This window comes from Camponotus vicinus, unplaced genomic scaffold (assembly GCF_025532165.1).
Source record: "Camponotus vicinus isolate PSW18456_S1 unplaced genomic scaffold, iyCamVici1.0 SCAF_1, whole genome shotgun sequence".
Lineage (NCBI taxonomy): Eukaryota > Metazoa > Arthropoda > Insecta > Hymenoptera > Formicidae > Camponotus > Camponotus vicinus.
In genome coordinates this window covers 31,160,507-31,183,939 of record NW_028141945.1, presented here as the reverse complement: position 1 = coordinate 31,183,939, position 23,433 = coordinate 31,160,507, and the positions used below count along the sequence as shown (strand labels likewise).

General features: G+C 29.6%; 1 protein-coding gene and 2 long non-coding RNA genes across 4 annotated transcripts; 2 read left to right on the top strand and 1 right to left on the bottom strand.

The window, feature by feature from the left end:
* Positions 1-1,670: 1,670 nt before the first annotated feature.
* On the top strand, positions 1,671-10,352 carry LOC145960263 (uncharacterized). The gene is made up of 6 exons (XR_014435315.1): positions 1,671-1,755; positions 2,806-2,892; positions 3,374-4,130; positions 7,266-7,380; positions 8,431-8,517; positions 8,999-10,352. It is a non-coding gene; the product is annotated as an uncharacterized LOC145960263 (long non-coding RNA).
* A 1,408-nt stretch (positions 10,353-11,760) lies between these two features.
* On the bottom strand, positions 11,761-12,309 carry LOC145975866 (uncharacterized). The gene is made up of 3 exons (XR_014440121.1): positions 12,254-12,309; positions 12,069-12,140; positions 11,761-11,813 (listed from the first exon to the last, which is right to left on the bottom strand). It is a non-coding gene; the product is annotated as an uncharacterized LOC145975866 (long non-coding RNA).
* An 8,293-nt stretch (positions 12,310-20,602) lies between these two features.
* Apc7 (anaphase-promoting complex subunit 7) lies at positions 20,603-23,198 on the top strand. 2 transcript variants are annotated; one of them, XM_083079582.1, is made up of 5 exons: positions 20,603-20,686; positions 20,879-21,740; positions 21,829-22,243; positions 22,305-22,579; positions 22,659-23,198. In XM_083079582.1, the coding sequence occupies exons 2-5, from the start codon at positions 20,935-20,937 to the stop codon at positions 22,879-22,881; spliced, it is 1,719 nt and encodes a 572-aa protein (XP_082935708.1). In that variant the 5' UTR covers positions 20,603-20,686; positions 20,879-20,934; the 3' UTR covers positions 22,882-23,198. The 2 variants fall into 2 exon arrangements, with proteins under 2 accessions (XP_082935708.1, XP_082935699.1); XM_083079573.1 differs by having other exon boundaries at positions 20,634-21,740.
* Positions 23,199-23,433: the final 235 nt, after the last annotated feature.

The window sequence follows — 23,433 nt, the reverse complement described above, 5'->3', positions numbered from 1 at the left end:
ATGAATATCGGCGTATGTTACCGCCGGTATAGCTCTCAGGTTCATGAGAGTACTGAAACCTCCTCACCTGGCAAATGCCTCCGTTAAGGCGGAGATACAGGGGAGGAAAAATTGAGGAGGAAAAATTTTTTTATTTATTTTTATTTTTTTTAATAGAGTTTTTAAACAGAGAATATATATAATACATATAAAAAATATATATTACATAATTATAATATATACAACGTAAATTATATAATTAATTTGCAATTACATAAAAAGCACATTACAAATTATTAAATTATGTAATATAAAAATAATTACATTACAAATATATATATTACAAAATTTAATGCAGAATATATAAAATACAATGCATTAGAAATATGTATTACAAAATATAATACAAATTTAATATAAACTATAATTTTAAACTTAATACAAAATAAAATTTATTACACGAAAGTGTCCAAAATATACGTATAATATAAAATTTACTAAAAATTTTTACATAGACCAGACAAGACTGATTAGTGATGATTAATTACGCGATATTTATTATCAATAATCGACATAGAATAATAGAATTAGTTTTATATAAATAACGTATAAACGTAAATAATCAAGATCAAAAGAGTCATTAATAAAATTATTGGTCATTTCTTCGATTGTAGAACAAAGTATTTGCATTATTGACGCATTTTGCGCAGACAATGAAAAGAAATATTTAAAACGTGTAAAGATAGAACAAGCTTTAATGTAAATCAAAGATTAAATTACAAAATAAATTGCGATTTAAAATTCGCGAGAAAACGCGACGAATAAATAAATCGACAATAATCGAATATTCAATTGCGAGATACGCATAACTTTTATAATATAATAATCGAATCAATAGACATGCGTGCGATATAATTATTGTCACACAAATGTTGACAGACGAAGATATTTTAACAAACATTTGTGATCCGTATTGTTTATGAACATAAAATTCACTGTCCGATGTATTTGCGATTAATATATACGCGACTTTATACGAATTTCACGATTGAGAATAAAATACATATCTTATTTCGCGCATGATTAGCTGAATAAGAAGAAAGAGCTCTATAAGCTTTAAAATATAATTAAAAATCGCGTTGTGGCCATGTTTAATAGAAAATAACGGAACGAATGATTTTCATTAATATAGTTATCGATCGTCTTTTAAATTATATAATAGAAGAAAATATTTGCACTACCAGCATTTTGCACGAACTATTAAAAACAATATTCAAAGACGTGGAAAGATAAATAAAGCTTCAATGTATAAGTCAACAATTAAATTATAAGATAAATCGCGATTTAAAATTCACGAGAAAACGCGACGAATAAATAAGTCGATAATATGCGGAATATTTGATCGCGATACGTATAATTTTTATAATATAATAATCGAAGCTCTCAATAGACACGTGCGCGATATAATTATTATCACGTAAATATAGAAAATCGAAAATATTCCAACAATCATTTGAGGTCTGTAATGTTTGTGAATATGCAATTCAGCGACCGAATTACTGCGAATTCTTATAAGATATATCGCGATTTAAAATTCGCGATAAAACGCGACGATAAATAAATCGATAATATTATAATATATATTCAAAATATTCAATTGCAGATACGCGAATGACATACCGGTAATCCGATAAAAAGAGGAGCGATCTTAAAAATGGAGAACGATTAACATCTTGTTTCTACATCAGATTTCGCAAGATCAATCTGCGAAGAAAAGTTAAGTGATCCGTTGAACGTCGGGAATTCCATCGTAGGAGGGAACGAATCCTGGATCTTCCAGACTATTCCCGATAGCAATGATTTCAGTATTAAATCAAAGACAATTATCCCTCGTCATTATTTTCAATTCCCGAAATTGATATTCACGTCAGAAAACATGTTCTTCCATTACTAAGAAATATATTTCGTTATTGAAAATTAAATGAATATAACCTTTGTCATTGAAATGTGATTACGAACGATTATATTTATAAATAATAAAATACATGCATTATTGGAGTTTGTGTTAAATGTGCGAACACATAATTTGGGGTACCGTCTGCGCGCGCGAGACGAATCGAACCCGATAACAGCAAGATTTAAAAAATTTCAATTCGAATAGTGTTCAAAATAAAATAAATGAAATAATTTTAAATATATAATTAATTCTAGATTAATTATCTAGATTCTTATTCTTGTAACGTTTAAATTAATAATTTTTTTTTTTTAATCAACATCTTACTGATATAAGGGTACCCATTCGATTCGTCTCTAAATTTTTAAGTATTCGCACATTTTATGTAACATTCATGTATAATTTCGCGTATATATATATAATATATTATATTAACAAAAATTATAAAAATATTTTGGATACGTTAATTTGTGCATGTATTTTAAATAATTTTTTCAAATTAATTAATAATTAATAAAATATATTTGTTCGTAATCATTTTTATCATAAAAATTAATAAAAATTAATTAAATTATGAAATTATTTAAAAAATTAAAATTTATACACAACGCTATATCCATATTTAATCTACTATTAAATCTTTCTGGCGTTATATAGACAATAATGATACCAATCCTAATAATGAAGAACATTTTTTAACGAAGAAAAGAAAAGATACATTTCTCTCATCTAAATATATATTATTTAAATTAATTCGACGTTAAAGAAGCGTATCGTCGTTGAATTACTACCGAAATCATTGCTTTCGAAAATTGCCAGGAAAATCTGGGATTAGTTCCAATCTTACAATAAAAATTCCCAATTTTTAACAGGCCACCGAACTAGACGTCGCGAATGGATCTCACAAGAACCGGTGAGAAATAATTCTCCATGATGAAAATCGTTTCGACTTTTCGGCGGTACGAGCCACGCAATTTTTATTAACGTTTATTTAACGGAAGAAACAACGATAACTCTTTTATTAAAACGACAATCTCGTCTAAGAATGCGAAAAGAACGCGGGAAAAACACGGTGATTTCGCAACCGTAATTTATTAATTTATTTATGAATATTTTCCGATACGAAATTCGTAAGTATAAATATAACTGAAAAAACAAATTATTAAATTCATAATAATTAACTCGCGATTCTATAATATCGAAAGTGATCGTTAAATTTTGTGAAGCTAATATTTAATCGTTGACTTATCACATCGAATCTTCACACTCTTATTCGATAATTCTTTATATTTAATTAGCAATATTTAGGAATATTATCTGACGAGAGGGACAGCGATAAAAATCTTTTGTTAAAACGATAATTTTGTATAAGAACTTATGTTAAAAATTTTATATTTGATCGCGCGATGTATATACTTAATATGTATACCTATACATTAGACGGCTCTCCCGGTTTCGAGCAAAAATCCCATTTCACTTATGAGAATCAACTTCGAGCCAACCGGTCGGGATTGCAACGATACAACGAGCAAGGACTAAGCCCAAACCGGAAAGAAGACGAAACGATTGACGGAAATAGAGGAAAATGAAGTTCACCAACTCTTTTTCGCGCATAATTATCCTATCTCGTATCGAACCTGGACCCGCTAAGCACGATTTCAGGTGCTCCGCCCGGACATATTATGCCTCCCGCGGTTGCTATATGCTACACCAGGCTAGTAGACGGCAAAAGAAGAGGATACCCACATTTTTTAAATGCTTACATTCAGCAATTTAGAAAATGGGGAGGCAACTCCTTTTACCGAGCGAAAATCGTGCCTAGGGGAATCCACTCGACTCCTCGACAGGGTTAACACACGCAGTGCGTGTGGCTGTAGACGAGCAAAGAGAAGGGACCCATTGACGACCATTCCGAGCAATCGATCGAGTTCTAACTAATTCGGGCCGAATCACTCGACGAAGCACGAAGCAAGAGTGTACGTTGCATAGCAACGTGTGCAAACTCGAAACATCCCAGTTAGTTGGCATCGGAAGTAGAGACTCGTGACAATATAAGGAAATTGGGATTTTTATACGAAAAGTCCAACGCGGAAGCGCGAAAACGCGACGACGCGAGAATACTACAACGGGGAAACGCGGTAATGCCGCCGTCCGCGACATGTCGACGGCACCGACGATGGAAAGTCGATGACGCAATGTAATTCTTTTATTAAAACGACAATCTCGTCTAAGAAGAACGCGAAAAAAAACGTGGGAAAAACACGGTGTTTTTCGCAACCGTAATTTATTAATTTATTTATGAATATTTTCCGATACGAAATTCGTAAATACAAATATAACTGAAAAGCAAATTATTAAATTCATAATAATTAACTCGCGATCCTATAATAGCGAAGGTGACGCGAAGAGAACGCGGAAAGAACACGGTATTTTCGCAATCATAATTTAATAATTTATTTTAAGAATATTCAGTTCCGCGCGATATGGAATTCATAAATAGATAAATCTAACGGAAAGCATATCATTAAATTTATAATAATTGATTCGCGATTCTACATTTTATATAAAAATTTTCCGAATTTATTAATGACTCTTTGATATGAAAATATAAACAGTTATTCTTTTACGAATATTTCAAAAATATATTCTATAGAAACAAATATGTTAATTTAACGAATTAATACTATACGTATACTTACGTATAATCATATATATACATATAATATATACGTATAATCATTATACGTATACTTTCGATAATTTTTCGTGAAATTTACATAAGAATGTATTCACGTAATTTACAATCGTAAATACAATTTCATGTAATATAATTATAGTTATAATTGTATTTTATACACAACTATGTCAATAATTAAAAATATCAATATTAGATTTTAATTAATATACAATTATAACTATTTACAATTTGCAAAACACAATTTTTTAATTACAAAGTACGATTTACAAAATATAATTTATGATGTTATCAATATCAAATAAATAAGTACTCGATTTATTCAAATGTTTAATAACATAAATAATTTGATATTGATAGCATTAACAATTGGACTTAATATTATAGCTATATATTAACACATTACCGTCCGGAGACATAAAAATATGTTTTTTCTTGACTGCTCGTAAAATGCCGGAGACATATAAATAGGGTTTACCTTAAAATATGCCGGCTACACGCAAAAGTTTTCGCGCAAACAGCCCGGACCGTAATGTGTTAATTTACACATTTATATGATATACTTTTAATTTTTAAAATCAAATATAACATGCTAAAATATATCTTGAACATTTATAATTATGCAATTTGTTTAATCTTCTTGAAAATAATTTTGATAATTTAATTTAATTTTTAAAACATTTTTAAAAAGAAATTCAATTTAATTTTTGAAGAATAATTTTAAATTATTACAAAGAATTACAAAAGTATCCAAAATATACGTATAATATAAAATTTATTAAAAATTTCTACATAGTCCAAACAAGGCTGATTAGCGATGATGAATTACGCGATATTTATTATTAATAATCGACATACAATAATAGAATTTAAGAATAGAAATTAGTTTTATATAAATAACGCTTAAACATAAATAATCGTGATCAAAAGGGTCATTAATAAAATTATTGATAGTTTTTTCGATTGTAGAAGAAAGTATTTGCATTACTGGCGCATTTTATGTAGATTATTAATATTCAAAACGCGAAAAGATAGATCAAGCTTCGATGTAAATCAATGATTAAAGTACAAGATAAATAACGATTTAAAATTTGCGAGAGAGCGATAACGAATAAATTAATAGTTGATTATGATATGCATAATTTTTGTAATATGATAATCGAAACCGCTAATAGACAGCGTGCGACATAATTATTATCAAACAAATGCGAAGATATTTCGAGACATTTGAGATTTATAATATTTGCGAATATAGAATTTATTACAAATTTTTAGAAGATAAATCGTGATTTACAATTCGCGAGAAGACGCGACAAATAAATAAATCGACAATATTCGGAATATTTGATTGCGATATGTATAATTTTTATAATATAATCGGAGCCCCTAATAGACACGCGTGATATAATTAATAGAGAATAACGAGTTTAATAGAGAATAACGGAACGAATAATTTTATCAAAGTCTCTCTCTAATAATTTAACTATCTAACTATATCTCTAACTATCGATGTATTAGTAGAGTTTAATAAGATTTATATAATGATTTAAATAATCGCGATTTTAATCATTAATAAAATTATCGATCATCTTCTTAAATAGTAAAAAAAATATTTGCACTATTAGCACAGACTATAAAAGACAATATTCAAAGACGTGGAAAGGTAGACAAAGTTTCGAGTATAAGTCAACGATTAAATTAAGATAAGATAATATTAAGTTATAAAATAAATCGCGATTTACAATTCGCGAGAAGACGCGACAAATAAATAAATCGACAATATTCGGAATATTTGATTGCGATATGTACAATTTTAATAATATAATCGGAGCACCTAATAGACACGCGCGATATAATTACTATCACCCACAAGTGCAAAGATATTTCGACAGATATTTAAGGTCTGTAATATTTGCGAATTTATTTGCGATTAATACGCTATTTTATAGAAATATCGCGATTGAAAAATACATATTGAAAATACATACATCTCGCGTATGATTAGTTAAATGAAATAAAATGAATCTTAAGACTTTACAATTTTGAATATAATTAACATATAATTAAAAAATCGCGTTGTTGGTCACGTTTAATAGAGAATAACGGAACGAATAATTTTATCAAAATCCCTCTCTAATAATTTAACTATCTAATTATATCTCTAACTATCGATGTATTAGTAGAGTTTAATAAGATTTATATAATGATTTAAATAATCGCGATTAATCATTAATAAAATTATCGGTCATCTTCTTAAATAGTAAAAAAAAATATTTGCACTACTAGCGAAGACTATAAAAGACAATATTCAAAGACGCGGAAAGATAGACAAAGTTTCGACGTATAAGTCAACGATTAAATTATAAGATAAATCGCGATTTAAAATTCCCGAGAAAACGCGACGAATAAATATAATGATCGAAGCTCTCAATAGACACGAGCGCGATATAATTATTATCACGTAAGTATAAAAAATCAAAAATATTTCAACAATTATTTGAGATCTGTAATGTTTGTGAATATACAATTCACCGACCGATTTACTTGCAAATTTTTATAAGATAAATCGCGATTTAAAATTCGCGATAAACCGCGACGAATAAATAAATCGATAATATTCAAAATATTCAATTGCAGATACGCGAGTGACATAATGGTAATATCCGATAAAAAGAGGAGCGATCTTAAAAATGGAGAACGATTAACATCTTGTTTCTACATCAGATTTCGCAAGATCAATCTGCGAAGAAAAGTTAAGTGATCCATTGAACGTCGGGAATTTCACTGTAGGAGGGAACGAATCCTGGATCTTCCGGACTATTCCCAATAGCAATGATTTCAGTATTAAATCAAAGACAATTATCCCTCGTCATTATTTTCAATTCGCGAAGTTGATATTCACGTCAGAAAACATGTTCTTCCATTACTAAGAAATATATTTCTTTATTGAAAATTAAATGGATATAACCTTTGTTATTGAAATGTGATTACGAACAATTATATTTATAAATAATAAAATACATGCATTATTGGAGTTTATGTTAAATGTGCGAACACATAATTTGGGGTACCATCGCGCGCGAGACGAATCGAACCCGATAACAGCAAGATTTAAAAAATTTTAATTCGAATAGTGTTCAAAATAAAATAAATGAAATAATTTTAAATATATAATTAATTCTAGATTAATTATCTAGATTCTTATTCTTGTAACGTTAAAATTAATACTTTTTTTTCTTTTAATCAATATCTTACTGATATAGGGGTACCCATTCGATTCGTCTCTAAATTTTTAAGTATTCGCACATTTTATGTAACATTCATGTATAATTTCGCGTATATATATATATAATATATTATATTAACAAAAATTATAAAAATATTTTGGATACGTTAATTTGTGCATGTATTTTAAATAATTTTTTCAAATTAATTAATAATTAATACAATATATTTGTTCGTAATCATTTTTATCATAAAAATTAATAAAAATTAATTAAATTATGAAATTATTTAAAAAATTAAAATTTATACACAACGCTATATCCATATTTAATCTACTATTAAATCTTTCTGGCGTTATATAGACAATAATGATACCAATCCTAATAATGAAGAACATTTTTTAACGAAGAAAAGAAAAGATACATTTCTCTCATCTAAATATATATTATTTAAATTAATTCGACGTTAAAGAAGCGTATCGTCGTTGAATTACTACCGAAATCATTGCTTTCGGAAATTGCCAGGAAAACCTGGGATTAGTTCCAATCTTACAATAAAAATTCCCAATTTGTAACAGGCCACCGAACTAGACGTCGCGAATGGATCTCACAAGAACCGGTGAGAAATAATTCTCCATGATGAAAATCGTTTCGACTTTTCGGCGGTACGAGCCACGCAATTTTTATTAACGTTTATTTAACGGAAGAAACAACGATAACTCTTTTATTAAAATGACAATCTCGTCTAAGAATGCGAAAAGAACGCGGGAAAAACACGGTGATTTCGCAACCGTCATTTATTAATTTATTTATGAATATTTTCCGATACGAAATTCGTAAGTATAAATATAACTGAAAAAACAAATTATTAAATTCATAATAATTAACTCGCGATTCTATTATATCGAAAGTGATCGTTAAATTTTGTGAAGCTATTATTTAATCGTTGACTTATCACATCGAATCTTCACACTCTTATTCGATAATTCTTTATATTTAATTAGCAATATTTAGGAATATTATCTGACGAGAGGGACAGCGATAAAAATCTTTTGTTAAAACGATAATTTTGTATAAAAACTTATGTTAAAAATTTTATATTTGATCGCGCGATGTATATACTTAATATGTATACCTATACATTAGACGGCTCTCCCGGTTTCGAGCAAAAATCCCATTTCACTTATGAGAATCAACTTCGAGCCAACCGGTCGGGATTGCAACGATACAACGAGCAAGGACTAAGCCCAAACCGGAAAGAAGACGAAACGATTGAAAATAGAGGAAAATGAATTTCACCAACTCTTTTTCGCGCATAATTATCCTATCTCGTATCGAACCTGGACCCGCTAAGCACGATTTCAGGTGCTCCGCCCGGACATATTATGCCTCCCGCGGTTGCTATATGCTACACCAGGCTAGTAGACGGCAAAAGAAGAGGATACCCACATTTTTTAAATGCTTACATTCAGCAATTTAGAAAATGGGGAGGCAACCCCTTTTACCGAGCGAAAATCGTGCCTAGGGGAATCCACTCGACTCCTCGACAGGGTTAACACACGCAGTGCGTGTGGCTGTAGACGAGCAAAGAGAAGGGACCCATTGACGACCATTCCGAGCAATCGATCGAGTTCTAACTAATTCGGGCCGAATCACTCGACGAAGCACGAAGCAAGAGTGTACGTTGCATAGCAACGTGTGCAAACTCGAAACATCCCAGTTAGTTGGTATCGGAAGTAGAGACTCGTGACAATATAAGGAAATTGGGATTTTTATACGAAAAGTCCAACGCGGAAGCGCGAAAACGCGATGACGCGAGAATACTACAACGGGGAAACGCGGCCGTCCGCGACATGTCGACGGCACCGACGATGGAAAGTCGATGACGCAATGTAATTCTTTTATTAAAACGACAATCTCGTCTAAGAAGAACGCGAAAAAAAACGTGGGAAAAACACGGTGTTTTTCGTAACCGTAATTTATTAATTTATTTATTAATATTTTCCGATACGGAATTCGTAAATACAAATATAACTGAAAAGCAAATTATTAAATTCATAATAATTAACTCGCGATCCTATAATAGCGAAGGTGATCGTTAAATTTTGTGAAGCTAATATCTAATCGTTGACTTATCACATCGAATCTTCGCACTCTTATTCGATAATTCTTTATATTTAATTAGCAATATTTAGGAATATTATCTGACGAGAGGGACAGCGATAAAATTCTTTTGTTAAAACGGTAATCTTTTATAAGGACGCGAAAAGAACGCGAAAAGAATCCAGAAAGAACGCGAAAAGAACCCGGAAAGAACGCGAAAAGAATGCGGAAAAAACGCGGAAAGAACACGGAAAAAACACGGTATTTTCGCAATCATAATTTAATAATTTATTTTAAGAATATTCAGCTCCGCGCGATATGGAATTCATAAATAGATAAATCTAACGGAAAGCATATCATTAAATTTATAATAATTGACTCGCGATTTTATAACAAAGGCGTCTGTCGAATTTTATAACGCTTATATTTAATCATTAATTTAGAATCGAATTTTTACATTTTATATAAAAATTTTCCGAATTTATTAATGACTCTGATATGAAAATATAAATTATTACTTTTTTATGAATATTTAAAAAATATATACTATAGAAATAAATATGTTAATTTAATGAATTACTATTATATAATCATTATACGTATACTTTCGATAATTTTTCGTGTAATTTACATAAGAATGAAATATACGTAATTTACAATCTTCTTAAACATTTATAATTTTGCAATTTCTTGTAGTATTCCTGAAAATAATTTTAATAATTTAAATTAATAATTTAAATAGTTTCATTTTTAAAGCATTTTTAAAAATAAATTTAATTTAATTTTTTAAACTGAAATAAAGCCAAATTACAAATTTCTCTATATTATATTAGACTGCTAACACGGCCATATCTCATATGATAAAATGTAAAACAAAAGCAACCATTTATAACTGGACAGAATTTATACCGGGTATCACAAAATTTAACATAGCATAACTATCGCTTTCGAAAGATGCAATTGTAATTTATATGAGTATCGCTTGTATATTTATTTTAATAATTGCTGGTTATTGCTTATATTTATTTAAATACTATATTTTAATATTTTGTTACTACTTATGTTCATTTTAATCACTATCTCATAGAAGTTTATATTTATTTTAATAAATGCCGGCAAAAATTGAAGTACGACATAATATGTATATTAATCTAATCTGTATATGTATGTCCTGCCCAAATGTAAATGGTTATCCTGGCTTCAGCTGTTAGCAGCCTGGTATAATATATGAAATTCTTATAATATAAAAGTCTCTGTGCAGATTACCAATAAAAATTGATTGATATTATAATAATATATATAATTAATAAATTTTTTATAGTAATGCATAATTTAAAATAAAATATAAAATTAATATGTGTATAACATTTATCATATTACATTTATCACATTACAATTAAGTAATTTCATTAATTAATCATTTGGCTTTACATTAAGTTTAAAAACAATATCTACAACAAATGTTGTAATGGATGAGCTAATAAGAAATTAGAGTAAGATAAGTGAATAAGATAAATGCGCATTATAAGCGAATAAATTAGCATTAGATGTAATTGATACAATTTTTAGTGTTCTTTATTTTTAATAAATTAGGTAAAATCTACAAAAATAATCTTTTCTCTATCTTTTTTCTTTATAATTGAAATATTGCAATATATTTTCGCAATGGATGCAATATATTTCGAACGAATTTATTAAAAGTTATTTAATTTAATCTATTCTAGCTCATCCATTTTAAGGCAACGGATTTATCTACAATCTGTATGAATCCGTTACTTTAAAATTAAATGAAAGTTTTCATCACTTACCGGAGCATTGATGTGCCACAGCGGAGTTGTCATTATCGAAGCTACGTTGTCTGTAACATACAAATATAAAATTCATTTATAACAAAGCTCAAAATACAATCAATATTTCAAAAAATTATTATTGTGCGGAATTTCATATCCGGTGTGTAAAATAATAAGCAGATATAAACACGTGAAAAGATTTTATAAATTTTAAAATTACTTTTTAAATAGAAATTTTTATATATGATTTTTATAAAAATTGTTCTCTCTAATTTTCTCTTTAATTCCTTTAATTCCTTTAAATTATAAAGAATTATATTCACCATCAGGTTGCTTCGCCGATGCAAGATGCCTCTCCCAGGCCTCCTCCTCCTCTCACAATAGTTTTTGTTGGTCTGTAACATACAAAGAAGATTCAAATTGTAGTCACGGTCAAAAAATTATTATTATATGCATTTAATTTTGCGTACGATTTATAACAGTTGATATACAATTAATAAATATTCACCATCAGGTTGCTTCGCCGATGCAAGATGCCTCTCCCAGGCCTCCTCCTCTTCTCACAATAGTTTTTGTTGGTCTGTAACATACAAAGAAGATTCAAATTGTAGTCACGGTCAAAAAATTATTATTATATGCATTTAATTTTATATCCGACGCACATAAATAATAAGCAGATAAACAATTTTATAAATTTTGAAAAAAATTCTACTAAGTTACTATTCTACTAATAAGTAATACTACTAATAAGTAATAATTTAATAATTCTATCAAAAGCTATTCGAACGTAGAAACTTTTAAATTACAGTTTTTATGTAAAAATTTCTCTCTTTTTCTCTTGTTTAAGTCATATAAATAAAAAATCAAATTACGCGATTAATTACTTAATTTAAATCGCGCGTACGCAATTAATAAATAATTATATATAAGCGATAATTTATTTACCATAGAGTTGCTTCACAGGTGCCTGATGCCTCTCCCAGGCCTCCTCCTCCTCTCATGTTGTTGACGCGCGATACTTTCAACGGCACTCCCGCACTCACGAGCGATATTTTTATATCGCTATTTCCGCTATTTTACGCGCGATACTTAACGGTGTCCGCACTATTTCGGTACGATAAAAAATTTTCTATTTGATCGCGCGATGTATATACTTAATATGTATACCTTGAACGGCACTTCCGGTTTCGGTACGAGCGAAAATCCCATTTCACTTACGAGAATCAACTTCGAGCCAACCGGTCGGGATTGCAACGATACAACGAGCAAGGACTAAGCCCAAACCGGAAAGAAGACGAAACGATTGACGGAAATAGAGGAAAATGAAGTTCACCAACTCTTTTTCGCGCATAATTATCCTATCTCGTATCGAACCTGGACCCGCTAAGCACGATTTCAGGTGCTCCGCCCGGACATATTATGCCTCCCGCGGTTGCTATATGCTACACCAGGCTAGTAGACGGCAAAAGAAGAGGATACCCACATTTTTTAAATGCTTACATTCAGCAATTTAGAAAATGGGGGAGGCAACCCCTTTTACCGAGCGAAAATCGTGCCTAGGGGAATCCACTCGACTCCTCGACAGGGTTAACACACGCAGTGCGTGTGGCTGTAGACGAGCAAAGAGAAGGAACCCATTGACGACCATTCCGAGCAATCGATCGAGTTCTAACTAATTCGGGCCGAATCACTTGACGAAGCACGAAGCAAGAGTGTACGTTGCATAGCAACGTGTGCAAACTCGAAACATCCCAGTTAGTTGGCATCGGAAGTAGAGACTCCTGACAATAAATGAAATTGGGATTTTATATGAAAAGTCCAAAAGTTCCGCGAAAACGCGACGAAGCGAGAATACTACAACGCGAAAACGCGGTAACGAAGCGCTTGCTGTCCGCGGCACGTTGACGGCACCGACGACGCGAAAGGGTACTTAGCTTCCCATTCAGGCACCTTAAGATTTATCATAAATAGAAAAATTTAAGATAAACCTCAAGGCACCATCCAAGTACTAAGCCCTCCCACCACGACAAGGTGTACCCCATGGGAGGGTTATATTATATATAATTTTATATATAATATAATACATAATTTGAAATTTATTTTGTAATATAGTACATAAATTTAAATTCGCAAATATAAACGATAAATAAAAATATAAAGGATAAGAGAACATCTATTATACAAAGCAATGTTCAAAATAATTGATTTTAAACCTAATTATTGCGCGCAATTAATTTTTACATTTTTACTTTTAAATAGATATATTTTAATATTATAAACTGCGTAATTACAAAATAATTTATATTTCTTAGATATAAACTTTTAAAAATATGATAAATAAAAAAATCTCTATTTTTTTATATATGAAATATTTAAATAAATATATTAATTTGAAATGTTTTATAAAACATAAAAGTATCTGAAAATATTACTTAATAAACAATTTTATAAATGTTTTAATTATTTTAAAATAAAATGGAATATTTTTTAGAAGTATATGTATTATATATGTTACAATTTGAAATTACTATTAAATCACAATCAAAGAAATAAAACGAAACGAGAAATTTGTATATTTTGAATATATATATATTATTGATAAATAATTTATATATTGTTGCGTCCGCGGAACGCGGTATATATCGAACGCGATATATATCGAACGCGCGCGACACAATCGGCATACGCTGACGCTCGTGCACTCGTAAATAATGCGATTTAAGGTGCACAAGAATTTTAATAAATCGCGAGTAACATACAAGAATTCAGAATAATCGTAAAACGGATCACAAATAGACGCGCGTCCGCACAACTTGACAGCTGGGCTTAGACTCTCTGACAGTCGTTGTTTATAACAATATCTTGACAACGCGCGCGAAAACGATCTTCTTCGAAAGAATTCAACGGGTGACGAATACATTCAGCGGGACGGGACGCGGGGACGCAACAATATAATAAATAATGAATGTGATAAATAATTTATATTAATGACTTACATCATATCTTATTGATCCATCCACTTCCAAAACCTCCTTTTTTCTTTTGCTTCCTTCGCTCTTTTCTCGTGGCACTTTAATCCTCGTTGCACTTACACTTATTCACGAAAAGTTCTTCGTTACACTTGCAATTGTGTTTAGAGAAAGAATTTGATAATATATGAAACGTCTCACATCACTACTTCACTGCTCAAGAGCCACTGAGCGAATGATCGTAAGTCAAGAACATTACCGCGGTACTGTTTATATCGCCAGGGTCGACTATGTAAAGAAAGAATTTGATAATATATGAAACGTCACTACTTTATTGCTCAAGCTTACTGTGCGAATGACCGTAAGTCAGAAACATTACCGCGGTACTGTTTATATCGCCAGGGTCGACTATGTAAAGAAAGAATTTGATAATATATGAAACGTCACTACTTTACTGCTCAAGCTTACTGTGCGAATGACCGTAAGTCAGAAACATTACCGCGGTACTGTTTATATCGCCAAGTTCGACTTATACTACGTTATTGTTATAATTCGTCGTTGAAATCTTTTATGAGTTATTGCCGATTAAGAAAATTTAAAGCATTGGTTGAAATTTATTTAATTCTAATAGATATCGTTAAGGAAATTATTATAATAAGCATTAATAATCGAAAGATCATAACAAAATTAATTCTTTTATCCCCTTTTATATATCCCCTGTTTCAATTTTTATTCGCAGTAATTAATGATTGCGATGCGATAAAGATTTATCGTTGCGATACAGTTTCATGTCGTTTATTATAAGTTAATTAATTTTTAATTATTAATAATTATATCAAATCATGTTTCGATACTAATCGTAATCGTGTTTAGAAAAATATTCGACAATATGCGAAGCAAAATATGTAGTATAATTATAAAATAATTTATAAATTGAGATGATGCTATCATCATCAAATAAATATATATTCGAATTTATTCAAATATTTTCAATAATACGGATAATTTGATGTTGCATGAGAGCATTATAACACACACGCTTAGACTTACAATAATATTATATACATATATGGAAAGAAAGAGAAAGGAAAGTTCGGAGAGTAAGATAATTTTTCGAAAAATGAAGATATTGCAACATATATTTTCCATTTTTCGAGACTTTTATTCAAGATTTATTCTCTATTGTGAGTGTTATAAATAACTTTTACACATAGTTTTGTTATAATTTTCATAATAACTTGATATACATAATAAATTGTTATATAGAATATATACATAGAATATTTTATTATATTACGCGAAAATATCAGAAATGCGTACAATGTAAAATTTATTAGAAATTTTTAGATTGGCGTATATAGCTGATATAATCTATCGCAATCAAAAGAATCACTAATAAATTTATCGATTATGTCTTTCAATTAAGAAAGAGTACCCGGAATTTTAATGTATTTTGTAAGGTTTTCTAAAAGAAATATTATCGCGAAAAGATAAACTAAGTTTCGATGTTACTCAATGATTAAAAAAATCGCGATTTAAATTTCACGAATATACATGACAAATAAATAAATTGACAGTAATAGTAATATTTAATTACAATCCGTGTTATTTTTATAATAATCGCAACACAACGTGCGCACACGCAATATAATTATTATCGTTTTATATGATAATAAAAAAGTATCAAGTAATTAATTTTTCTGTTGCATTTAACAGTTAACACTTAGCAATAAAACGATAATTTATTTTATTGTGATTTTTATAGGAATAATTATTTCTTTAAAAATACTTAAAGATTAAGTGTATTTTATTCGAAGTTTTATCATTCAACTTTTTAACAATCTAAATACAATTCAAATTATTATTAATTTTAATTCTTGTCACACACTTCTATTTTTAAATCAATATGTCAAAAATTAAATTCAAATATAATCAATTAATATTCTTATAGATCTATTCTTTATAAAACTCAAAATAATTTATTTTGTAAAACTAATTATTACGCGCAATCAATTTTTTTATCTTTTAAGAGAGATTTATCTCTGATATTAGTACTTTAAATGTAAAACTAGCAAAAAAATGTTTCTTTATTATAAATTTTTGAAAAATATAATTATATAAAGAGAGTATGTTAATTTTCATATATGAAATATTTAAATAATTATATTATTTTAAAAATATTTTATAAAATATTAAAATATTTATATATAAAAATATTAATTAATAACAAAAATATTATAAATGCTTTATTATAGATACTTTAAATGTGTTAAAATAAAACCTGGAATATTTTATACATGCATTATATTACGTGATTTTTAGAGCGAATTATATATACCATTGAGAAAATGAAAAAATAATAAGCAATATGTCTATTTTCAAATTAATATATATTGTTGCGTCCGCGGAACGATATGTATCGAACGCGCGCGACACAATTGATTGGCACACGCTCGCACTCGCGCACTCGAAAATAATAATACGGTTCTTTGAAACACAAGAACCACGAAACATAGAACCACGAGAAACATACAAGAACTCAGATAATTCGTAAAACGAAACACAGATTTTAACGCGCGACCGCTCAGCTTGACAGCTGGCCTCAGACTCAGCTGACCGTCGTTGATGTTAAACAACCTCTTAACAACGCGCGCGGAGACGATCTTCTTCCATCGACGTACTTCCCGACAGAATAACGGATGGCGTATACATCCGCAGGAACGAGACGCGGGGACGCAACAATATAAATAATAAATAATTTTTATAAATTACTCACCGCATATCTCTCTGGCTGCTTCAGGCTCTCTCACTGTTCTCTGGCTGTCCGATACTTTTCCAGATATCCTTCTCCTTTCTTCATCCTTTGCTTGCACCTTCACAGCACTCATGTTCACTCGCGAACAAACAATTAATTATATTTAGTCATATGTAGAAACGATTGCGAGACACTTTGCACGGCACTCCCGATCACGGAATAATTACGAGAGACGCACTTTAATATATTGTATAAGGGATAGAGAAGTACGATTCGCTCGACGTTTTTATGAAATCAAATTAAATACTAATTCATTACAAATGTGTTTTTATTATTGACATATATATGCAATACATGTATATTAATACGAATTATAGGATCGAAAGTTTAATAAAATTGAAAGTCATGATACAATAATTGTTTAATTAATAATTAATTTAAGAATATACGACGTATTTCGCACTACGATCTTTACTGCTCGAGTGTTGCCGTGTGAATGATACCAAGACCGTATGACTAGCGCGCTATTGTTTACATCGTCAAGGCCGAACACCGTGTTATTGTCTGTTCGTCATATCGAAATATATTGTATTATATTATATTATATTTTATATTATAATATAATATAATATAAATATATTAAAGTACGTAAAATATTTCGATGACGAACAGACAATAATACCGATCTTGGCGTAAACAATACATATTTATATTATATTATATTATATTATATTATATTTTACGTATTTTGATACAGCAAATAATTTGTCGATATATCGCGATCGCGTCTAGAAAAGGATTTAACGGAGCGCCATGTACTACTACTTTACTCTTTGAGTGTCGTCGCGCGAATAATAATAGAGCCGAGAAAATTAGTCCGAAAGACCGTGTTATTATTATTTTTTTATCGAAACATTTTTCAAGACTATGGCATATAAACATTAGCGCGCTATTGTTTACGCCGCCAAGGTCGGTGTTATTGTCTTGTTCGTCATCGAAATATTTTACGTACTTTAACATACACACACACACACACACACACACACACACACACACACACACACACACACACACACACACACACACACACACACACACACACACACACACACACACACACACACATATGTATATATATATATATATATATATATATATATATATATATATATATATATATATATATATATATATATACATATACATATGGAATATATTAAAGTATATAGAAGTACTTTAGATTAATAGATTTTTTAATTATATGATTATTTATTAAAAAATTGTATGATGTATCATGGAGCCTTACATTATATTAATTGTTTAGATCCACGATTCACAATTATTTTACTGTGCGTCCTTATAATCCGAATTATATTTTAATGATTGAAAAATAAAACAATAAAACGTCGCAGACATATTATATTCGACTCTATAAATATCTATAGATATTAAAGAAATAATTTCTGCTCGTAAAAATCGATTTCATATCGAAATAATAATTTATTATTTTAGATTTCTATTACTATATATATGATTCTTATTATAATTAATTATATGAATAAATTACGAAATATGCGATTCGAGAATTTTCGTCGCGGTATGTATATAGATATTAATTATGTGTTATTTATAAAAGTTAATTAATTATATTGTTATAATAAATAATTTTCCGATGTTAATCGCGATCGTATCTAGAAAAGAAATTTAACGGCGTATCACTATATTACTCGTTAGAAAATATTAGACAATAACATATGAAATTATATAAATCGTTTCACAATCGACATGCAGATATTACAATGCTATCTGTATCTCATTTATATAATTTCATATGTTATTGTCTAATATTTTCTCTAATGTGTTATATTAATTATTTTGTTTCAATTTTTGATCACGGTAATGAATGATTGCGATTCGATAAAGATTTATAGTTGCGATACAGTTTCATGTCGTGAATTAATTTTTAATTAATTAATTTATATTAATATTTAAAGTAAATTATGTTTTGATACTAATCGTAATCGTGTGTGTTTAGTAAAAAAATTACAATACAATACGAAACGTTTCTCACTACTACGTTATCACTCGAGAGTCACCGTGCGAATGATGACAAAGCCGAAACATAGCGCGCTACTGTTTATATTTTATATTGCCAAAGTCGAACACCGTGTTATCAATAATTCGTTGCCAATATATTTTATATATTATAAAATGTACATTAACGCGGAATATATTAAATTAATGAAGTATTTTAATTTATTGATTCTAATTGATTATTTATTAAACAATTTATCCTTTCATTATGCTAATTATTTGCATCTATAATTCGATTGATTTACTTCGTGTTCTCTCACAATCCAAATTACATTTAGATTGTCAAATAGAACGATAAAGTAACACGGATGAAATATATTTGTGACTCTAAATGTTATAATAATAATTATTTTTTTTTGTCCGTAAAAATCGCAACGATCGAAGTAATTATTTAATATTTTGGATTTCTATCATTTAATCGATTTTTGATTAAATTGTATATTGTTTAATAACAAGGATTAAGAAAATTAAAACATTGGTCGAAATATAGTTAATTCTAATATTAAAGCTTTAACATAGCGCGCTACTGTTTATTTTTTGTATTGCCAAAGTCGAACACCGTGTATTTTCATTTCAGAAGTATTTTCATTAATTAATTAAAATTGATTATTTATTAAATAACTTATCACGGAACCTTTCGTTATGCTAATTATTTGAATTTATTCGATTATTTTATTTTCAAAGTCAAATTCTATAATATTTAGTTTTGCATTTTAGAAGACTGACTTAGAGCGAGCTAAATAAATAAATAAATAAATAAATAAATAAAAAATAAATAAATGATGTTGAGAAGAAGAAGAACACACATAAATAAATAATAGCGTGGAAAGAGAGAACATACTAATATTTTTATAATATAATAAATAACATACTAATATTTTTATAATATAATAAATTATTATTAATTAAATTATTTATATTTTTATTTATATTATTTATATTATCAGAGAGACATATATGTTACCCTCTGAGAACATTCGTGGACATTGGCTTTGTAGTTCATGTTCACGTTTTTAATGTCCACAGAGGGAGTATCGCTTCCAGGGATCACCTAAAAGCGGGCCATGACATCTCTCAATCTTCTCTCTGTCTATACATGTGTTTTATCAAGATGTTATTTTGAGTAAATATTTCCTACAAATGAAATTGTTAACGCATATTGAATTGAATTCATGGTAAATTAGAAATGCAAAGAGAAAAATAATTGAAAAATTCTATAGATTCGATAAATTTTATATATGTATAAACAATGTTTTAATAATCTCAAAGTTCTGAGAAATTTATAAAAAATATATTTTCAATATTATTATCATAGATTTAAAGTGTACAACCTGAAATAAAATCTGTCAAAGATAAATCGAAAGACTAACCATGTCAGGAATATTTGAACAAATCAAATTGCTTTATGATCAGGCATTATACTCAAATGTGATCTCTCTAACAAACTTGGTGCTCTCTCTCAGTGAACATAATACTGATATGCTACCTGGTTACACCAAGTTTCATGTGTATGTCTATTATGCGGATGCTCATTTTTACTTAGGCAAGTATCGCAGAGCTGAGACTCTCTATAAGAAGGCTTTGCAATTTCGCAAATGCCTGCTAAAATCTAAAGGTACAGGAAAACCTTTATTGGATGGACAAAAGGACCTACCATCAGATGTCAACATTAAATATCAGATCCATCTATGTCTCGTGAAATCCAAAAACCTGCAGGAAGCGTTGCAAGTATTGCAGAGCATACCTGGCAAGCAGCGTACTGCCAAAGTGAATATGGCACTGGCCAAGATGTTTTATGAACAGGGAATGGAGCGATCTGCCATTACTACATATAAAGAAGTTTTAAGGGAGTGTCCGCTGGCTCTGGAAGCAGCTGAAGGCCTCCTGTCCTTAGGAGTGAAAGGTGTAGAAGTTAACTCTCTGATTGTCAATTCTGTTTCTAACTCAATGAATTTGGAGTGGCTTAACACGTGGATCAAGGCACATGCTCATATTCACAATAGAGAATATACTCCTGCTGTGACTGCATTGAGATCGTTAGATAATGTTGTTCTGCTTAGGGATAATTTCAATCTATTGACTATCATGGGAGAGTGTTATTATTATGCGGGTGATGATAAAAATGCTATGATGTGTCTAAAGCGAGCCCGAATTATTGAGCCTGATATAACAAAAGGGTAATGTAAACTTCAAGTATTGTTTGTAAATATTTCATCAAAAAATATTTCTCATAATAATATTTATTTGTATGTTATTTGTCTATAGAGTGGATATATATGCTGCAATTCTATATAAGATGCACTACATCAAAGATTTAGAAAGACTTATACCAGCAATAACTGCTAACAACGAATGCACTGGCGAGATCTATGTGGCCATGGCGTACTCTTTATATGCCGCTAGAAAATTTAGTAGAGCAAATACTCTTACTGCTCAAGCATTGAACTTAAATCCTAATGATATAGAAGCCACCATATTACGCGGCAACATTTTCATTGAACAAAAAAAATATCAGGATGCGTTATTCTTTTTCAGACATGCAGTGCAATTAAAACCCTATAGATATGAGCCACATAAAGGCTTAGTAGATTGTCTTGTCGGAATGCACAGATTGCGAGAAGCTTTAAATATCGCTAGTAGTTCTTGCAAACAACTTGGGCATACTGCAAGAGTCCTAACGGTAAGTTAAAGCTTGAAAGAAAATTCAAAAGATGATGTCATGATGATTTTTATGTTTGCAGTTATATGCATCTGTCTTAATGAAAGATCCTGTATCAGTGAGTAAAGCCAAAAATCTTCTTGAAAAGGCATTGTCCCAAGATGAAGTCTACTTACCTGCGGTGTACCTGCTCGCGGAGATATATGAACAAGAGATGAATTTGGAAGCAGCCATTGAATTGCTTGAAAGACAAGTGGAAAATAATTCCACTTGCAAACTTCATCAAACTTTAGGAGATTTGTGGGCAAGAGTTCACAATGAAGAGAAAGCTCTAGATCATTATGCCATAGCATTGAAGTATATTTCACATTTCTGCAATCATTGATCTACATTATGAATTTTGATAAAGCTTGTTTGTTTTTTTTTTTATTTTCAGTTTGGATCCGAGCAATAGGAGAGCTCTAGAGGGAATGCACAGGCTAGACAATTCCTCCAGTAAATTGGATTCTGCTTACTATATGACTGTTGGTGAGGAACAGACTGATACAACTTACGATGTTGGTGACGGTTTACCAGACACGGATAATGACGAGGCACCCGAAGAGAGCGAGACCGAAGCTATTTGGTCAGATATGGACTTGGAAGCCAATAGCCAGTAGTCATCCTGATTATATAGAGATCAATAGCCAGAGGAAATCATTTGATCTTTCATGCTGCTTGATTAATGATTGATTACAGTCAATTTCTTAAGAAAAGATCTTGGAAGGATAATTCTATACATAAGTGAAATGAGACTGATGTTTATGATTAGATGCACTTAATGGAATAAAACGAAATGTATATCCATTTTTTATTCATATTTGATAATAAGATAATTTGTTTGATATAATTCTATTAATAATCTTAATTTATTATAAAATTAATTGTTCTGAAACACATACTCTTTCTTTCAAAAGATTAAATGTATATAGTAGAATGCATTTATTTATTCTAATCCATTCCCTTGTAAACTGAAAGAAATTTATATTTATTTATTACATCTATAAAATACGTCTATAAGATACATGTATGTGTGTATAATTTGAAGTTGATAATTGACTTCTTCATTTTTAATTTTTATTTATGTTTTCATCTTCTTTATTATTTCGAAAATGCACGTGTTCGATAAAAATTATATATAATGCGCATGCGCATAGCTATGTATAATGTTC

Excerpts from the sequence above, each read along its gene's own strand:
- Apc7 (XM_083079582.1), top strand. The coding sequence starts at position 20,935 with ATGTCAGGAATATTTGAACAAATCAAATTGCTTTATGATCAGGCATTA. Across the intron at positions 21,741-21,828 it reads GAGCCTGATATAACAAAAGG|AGTGGATATATATGCTGCAA; the intron begins GTAATGTAAACT and ends ATTTGTCTATAG. Across the intron at positions 22,580-22,658 it reads CATTATGCCATAGCATTGAA|TTTGGATCCGAGCAATAGGA; the intron begins GTATATTTCACA and ends TTTTATTTTCAG.